Source organism: Sinocyclocheilus rhinocerous, unplaced genomic scaffold, assembly GCF_001515625.1.
Source record: "Sinocyclocheilus rhinocerous isolate Xijiao unplaced genomic scaffold, SAMN03320098_v1.1 scaffold75, whole genome shotgun sequence".
NCBI lineage: Eukaryota > Metazoa > Chordata > Actinopteri > Cypriniformes > Cyprinidae > Sinocyclocheilus > Sinocyclocheilus rhinocerous.
The window spans coordinates 1,712,953-1,719,948 of record NW_015632455.1 but is presented as its reverse complement, the minus strand read 5'-3'; the positions used below and the strand labels follow the sequence as shown (position 1 = coordinate 1,719,948).

Below are 6,996 nucleotides of genomic sequence, written 5' to 3'. Positions count from 1 at the left end.
GACTGTGAAACACAGTAGACTTTAATAATATGCATTTATGGTGTAATTACTACATTTCGTGTCAATCCATGTTCATATTCACTGCAAAAAATGTGCTGTTACTTTAATTCAGCGCTTGCAGCGCAACAAAAATAGACTCGGTGTGTTGTGCAAGTGACAATTCCTGTGTCAGCTGTGCAGCTCGCTTATAGACAGATGCGATGTGTGATGATTTGAAGAGAGAAAGAGAGAGAGCGCGCGGTGATTCACTCACGCTGTTTGTGAAATTACGTCTCACACAAGGTTTTCAAATTACTTGAGTACTGAGTGAATCACCATTCACCAGCATTATAATTATTTCACCCGCGCAGGACAGAGACTGAGCCGCTGCATGTCGTGCCAAACCTTCTCATGGCAGGCGCATCATCAGCTTGAGATCGTTTTTTTGAGATCGGCCTTTTTAGAGACTGCCGATCAATCATCCCAACGTGATTATCGGCCGATAGTGATCGGTAGCCGATGAATCGGAGCACCCCTAGCAAAAACTTTTACTTTCTTAAAATATGATTCTGATCTTATCATGAATAAGCATATTTCAAAAGTTTGTCTTTACAGTCCATCATTAAAACATAACTTCCTCCACCTTTGAAAAGACCTTCCTTTTAATCACAACCCCCTCTTACTTTTGCAACCCATTTGCAAAGCTAACTCAGAAATGTTACATTAACAAAGCAAAAGAATCTACACACAGCATTTTGGGTTGACTTTGAAAACCAATCAATGACATCCCCTGATATGATCAAATACCGTTGTATTCTGACAGTAAAATAGCACTTGCCAACACAGAAGTGTTGGAAATGGGTCTTTCTGCGATACATCTGACTGACCTGGATCGCTGGACCTGCCGCTGTTGTTCTGTCGCTGTAAGGAGTCTTTGTAGCACACCGAGCACATGCCGTTATTACGGGGATTCCCGTAAAACCCACAACCATTGGAACAGAGCACTTGTGTCTGATTGCTCTCCTGAGCCATATCCCTCTCCTGTGGGCAGAACAGAGAGAGATCACCATTAAAAAATTTAGAGGCTAAATAACAGACCTAAAAGCATGCATGAGAACCAGTGGTCCATTTCACCTTAAAAAAGCTCAGAGTCTACAATCTGTGCTTTGAATACTGAGTGTACGGCTGAATTAGGCTTTGTGCTGATGTTTGAGTGAATAAGACACTTATCTGATCTTCCTCTGACATGTTCTAACTGTCTCTCTGCACCTGTCTGTAAGGGTCTGTCTCTCTCAGACTACCTGTCTCACATTCATACTGTAAAAGAAGTGTCCTCGCTGTGCTGAAAGATGGGAGAAAAGGGCAATTACACCTTAAAAAAAAAAATGCAGACAGACAATATGGATGTTGGAACGACAGACAGACAGAACAACAGAAAGATAGAATGCTGGATAGACAGACAGAGAGATAGAAAGATGGAACGACAGATATGATATATGATATATGGATAGATGGAGCTAAGATAAAACGATGGATAGATGGAACGACAATGATAGAAAGACAGAATGACACAGATGGAATGACAGACAGAACGATAGAAAGGTAGAATGATGCATAGATAGAATGACAGGCAGACCGACATACAAGACATATTACAAACAAATTATTTATCTATTCACTTTTTAACGCCATGCCAGCATCAAGGCTATTTTCATGGCTCTCTCTGAATAAATTATACAAGGTATACAATTAACAAAAATTCTAAAACACATCCAGGTGATACATTTCTAAATAAATCAGTTAGACACACCTCTGAATAAAACCGCTGTCTATTTACATGGAAAACAGTACAATCCAATAAAATATGCTTCACAGTCATTTTAGTTTGGCAAGTAAGGCATGATGGTGGTTCTTCACCTTTTAATAAATAAAGTAAATCTTGTATGACCTAAAAGACACCTTGTAAAACCAACTTTGTCATACCTAGATTTAAAATTTCTTACACTAGGATTAGTTTCATATAACTTATTTTCATGACACTTATCCCATTCCATCTGCCACGTCATTAATATAAGAGTTTATCACAGGTTTATTACAAACGAATTACAAATGCTATTTAATTTGTAATTTTATTAAAATTATAACATGATTTCAATTATGTTCTTAAATATACATTTTCTGCATTTCACCCATCTAAGTGCACACACTGCAGTGAGTAGTGAACACACTAGGGCTGGGTAAAAAAAATATTGATATCTCGATATTAATTGATTCTCATTTTTACAGAACGATATCGATTCTTAAATCCCAAGAAATCCCAAGAAATCCTCCACATTAATACCAGTTTCAAATCGGCCGATCATGAGGAAAATCGGCCAATTCCGATCCCTGGCCGATCGATCGGTGCATCTCTAATCCAAAGGAAAGTTAAAAGAAAGAGTACAACTTTACAATCCGTATCCTGTCTTATGTATTCGCTCAATCAGTGTTTCAGCCGCTCAAAGACGTCAATATAACGGTTTGTAAACAATATGTCATGTAACGTCACATTTACCTCAGAAAAAACATATTTGGTGACCATAATCTCATTAGTCAGATAAAAAAATAAACTGTAGAGAGGGGCATTTTGCTAAATATATGCACCATATAACATATTCATTATACATTTTTACTGTTCTTCAATGTTTAATTTATGTTTGAATAAATCCATCTTTTTATGACAGCCACCACCATTATGTTTATATTTAAAAAAAAAAAACGAATTGAAGTAGAAATATTATGTAATCGCAATTTTTATTATTTTAAAAACGTCATTAAGTGTAATTTTAACAAATTAGTCAATTTTAACCTTAAATATTATAGTAATGTGGTACCAATTGACTCATGTATATTTTACAGCATTAGTTGAGAGATTTTTTTTTCCTTGAGAAAATTTGGCATGTACTGTACCTGATATATATCCAAAATAATCGATATTGAATCGAATCAGTAATCGAATCGCAAGCTTGTGAATGAGAATCGAATTGAATCGTGAAATTTGTGTCAAAACCCAGCCCTAGAACACACAAAGCAGTGGGCAGCCATTTTTGCTGCAGGGAGCAATTGGGGGTTAGGTTTGCTCAAGGGCACGTAAGTCGTAGGTTTTGAGGGTGGAAGTGAGCAGCGTTTATTCACTCACTCCACCTACATTTCCTACCGGTACCCAAACCCGCCACCTTCGAGTTACAAGTCCAACTCTCTAACCATTAGGCCACCACTGCCCCAACACCAGGAACAATACAGCAAGAAAAAATACAGTCAGTACTGCTTCCATGTTGACGTTATCATTACATAAACACTCCAAAGAGCGAATTCAAACACAATGCTTCAACATATCAGTGTTCTCAGTCAATGTTTAAGCCAAACAGCAGCTTTAAATCAACTTTCAAACAGGTTTAAGATGGCCCAAGTGCTGATGAGTAGGCCTGTCACGATAACGACTTTTTGTTGTGCGATATATTGCCCCAGAAATAATTGCGATAAGTGATATAACTGTCATTTTAAGACCATTTTATGACACTGAATATATAATCGTAATGTAACAGCATAATAATGCAAGAAGGCCTACACACTTCAAAATGACAACAAACTTAATTTTTAAAAATATTTAAATCATGGAAATTAAGTATCAAAATATTAGATACCTTAAAAAACCTGAATAAATAGTAAATAAACATTTTCTAACAAAAAGTGCAAAGTTGAAAAAAAGAAAAATGCACAAAGAACTTATATGGAGATTTTTCCATCTACATATTTTCCCCTAACCTTCTTTTCTCTGTAAATGAAGGGTGCACACTATTGCTGAAAAACACAATCACTACTTAGCAGTCAGATATCCATATGCTCAAAGGCACAGATATCTAAACAAGACCATATCTGCAGATGAAACTCTTTTTGTAGAAGCATTTTTTAAATTTGAACTAGCACCTCATGACTACACCACGTTATGTTTGAGAAGCTGCAAAAGACACAGGTGCATACTGATGAGAAAGAGAAAGTGCGTAATTCTGACGTTAAAACTCAAAGTTTCTTCAGAACATACTTATCAAAAAGGATGTGCACACAAACCTCCACTGTCTGGCTAGTGTACAGTAAGCCTCTGTGATCACATGTGTTGCCCTGTGACAGGCCCTGCGCTGGATCAGATACAGAACAGCTCAGATAAATACACTCAGTATCTCTCCAACAAGAGCAACAGGATCACTGAAGACGCTGGCCAAGAAAGTCCAAGAAAACATTCTACAACACAGTGACCATTACAGAACACCTTGACAAACACTACTAATGGTACCAAAGATAATTTAAAAAATAATACCTGGGAAATAATGAAAATAACTGGAAATGATGCACCTTAATTTGGTATATTTGGTAAATTAACCAATAAATAATAATTTCAAAGCATTAGAGTCAATTTAAGCATCACAACAACATTATTAAATAAGAATAACTATTCGTTTTGAAATCCGCTGAAGTCTGTTTGAATTTTTTTTAAAAAGGTAGGTGTGATGGTAATTTTAGGAAAGCACTTCTAGAAATGCTGTCCTTAAAGGGTTTTGCGTTTGAGATAAATCCCCAAGTTGATGGTTTCCTACATTGAGAAAAACACACAGACATACATATATATATATATATATATATAGCCAAGAATCAAAAGTATTTAACAAATACAGCAGAGAACTGCACAATCAACATATAGAGATCAAAACAAAGGAAAGCATGCAGAATGCTGCATCATAATTACTACTGCTCAAGCTCTAGGTTCGATATGAACAAACTGCTAAGCTTAAGTATTAAACTTTGGGGTGTAACTTGTCCCATATTTTAAATGATGAGGCTTTACTTGTACTTTACAGAGGGGATGGGGAAGTGGACTGAATTTCATTTCCTACGGTCAGAAACTTCTCTCAATCACACCTGGAACTGACATCTGTCTCAGGTGATCCAATCACATTAAATGAAAGCCAGGGTCAAATTTCTTTGTAATTGGATTATTCAAACATTCAGAAGCGGTCAGAAGCAAATGTGACTACTGACTACATAACAATAGATTTGAACTGAATGCATGATACATATTTACTGATGTAATATGATTATTTAACACTCTTCATATATGGAGTGATCTTTTCACCTCATATACCAGCTTTTTTATAATTAAATAAATTAAATAGATCAGTTTTTTGCGAAAAATAAAAAAATATGCTGTGGAGTACAAATTATTACTTTTCCCCCATTTGTTCAATTAGGTTCCAGAATCTAAAACTATTTGGAAACGGGAGGAGTGTAGTAAAAGCACTGAAGTGCGTTATATGGCATTGCTGTTAGGGTTGACAGTGTCATTAACTTATGGGGAAAATACAATCACAACGGGATAAAGAAGTGCTTGTGAGGTATAAGTGTTAACAGTTCCCTTAATAAATAACCAGATCACATCTTCACACAACACAAATACTCTAGTCTTTTAAGCTAACATCAGTGACACGTCACTAATTATGGGGTCACTGTTTAGGACAAAGAAATAGAAGTAAAGTACACCTACACTCCTCTTAAATCACAATGAGTTTGTTTCATTATCAATTAAACAGACTGACTACAACTAGAACTTGTAGCAGGTGGATCTGAGCACTAAGATAATCAGGTTTCCACGGCAACCTGCACTATTTACACTGTCCTTTGTTTAAGCAATCATATAATAACAATGGCAACACCGACTAAAAGCAGATTTCATCGTAATATGTCGCCTATATATCCATACGTTTGCCTTCCTTACCTGGTTAATGGGTTATAATGAGCACCTCTCTGTTTATCTTGTGCGTAACGTCGCTAGCTGTTTAAATGAAAGCTGGACATCGTAAAACACATTGAGTAATAATAGAACGGGTTACGTACACGCCCACTGAAACGCTATTGGTCGAGTCCTGTAAGCCACGCCCACGAACTGATTCATTTCCGCGAATCGGTTCATTTGAACAGTACGTTTCAAAATAATTTCTGATGTGTGAACGAACCGTTTTTGTGAACTGATTTAAATGATTCATTTAACAACTGAAGATTTGACTCTAAAGCACGATTCGTTCCCAAATCGTCGCTATTTTATTTTACACGTGTTTAAATAAAAGATAAGCACAGAACAACTGAAGATTTGACTCTAAAGCACGATTCGTTCCCAAATCGTCGCTATTTTATTTTACACGTGTTTAAATAAAAGATGAATAAGCACAGCGTTGATTGAAGTCGTGTACGATTTTACGATCATTAATTATTTGCAGCGACTGCTCACAATATATCAGATTCTTTCAAATGTATTAACATCACATACTTCCCCAAAGACAAACTGTAACAGCTGGCACAATGTTTTTCTATCTAGTAGACAACGAATTTTCGCACACACACTGTAAACTAAAAAGCAATATAGTACAGATTAATAAATGGACAACGTACTAGTTACTTTTTCACCACTGTTTACTTTTCCAACTCCCTTGAGTATCTCGCCATTAGCCTGCTAATTACACAGCTAGCATGCTCGTCTTCAAAACTAACGGCTATTTGCTCTCGTACAAACAAATAAATAATTGTTAGGTAAGTTTAAGGTAAGCTTAAAGCTGTTAAGTAAGCTTTTGCTACGCGACCAAATACTTACAACAACAGGTTTTGCTCATGTCAAGTTGGCTAACAGATCACAAACCGCTGCAGCTGTTTCACTGATTCAACTGATAACCCTCGCATATAAACTCACCTCCGCACTCCTGACGACTAATGTATCGATGTCGCTGGATTAAAAGAGTTTCCTTTTTTGTCTTGCACTATCAAAATGTTTGCGAAGTGTGTTCGGCGTTGGACAGCTTCCCTTCCCCCACCGAGTAACAGCCTGTTTGTTAGTTTTGACACTCCAGCCCCCACTTTAACCTTCCCGGTGGTTAAATATCATCGTTTTACATATTTTTTATTTATATATATATATATATATATAGGAACTTTCTT

At 36.4% G+C, this 6,996-nt stretch overlaps 1 protein-coding gene across 1 annotated transcript in view; it reads right to left on the bottom strand.

Moving 5' to 3' along the window:
- The window catches only part of LOC107742337 (AN1-type zinc finger protein 6-like), a 25,744-nt gene extending 18,841 nt beyond the window's left edge, over window positions 1-6,903 (bottom strand). The window contains exons 1-2 of the mRNA XM_016555257.1: window positions 6,752-6,903; window positions 867-1,020 (exon numbers count right to left, since the gene is read on the bottom strand). Of these exons, the coding sequence (XP_016410743.1) occupies window positions 867-1,011 (145 nt within the window). The 5' untranslated portion in view covers window positions 1,012-1,020; window positions 6,752-6,903. The remainder of the gene's footprint in view (window positions 1-866; window positions 1,021-6,751) is intronic.
- Window positions 6,904-6,996: the final 93 nt, after the last annotated feature.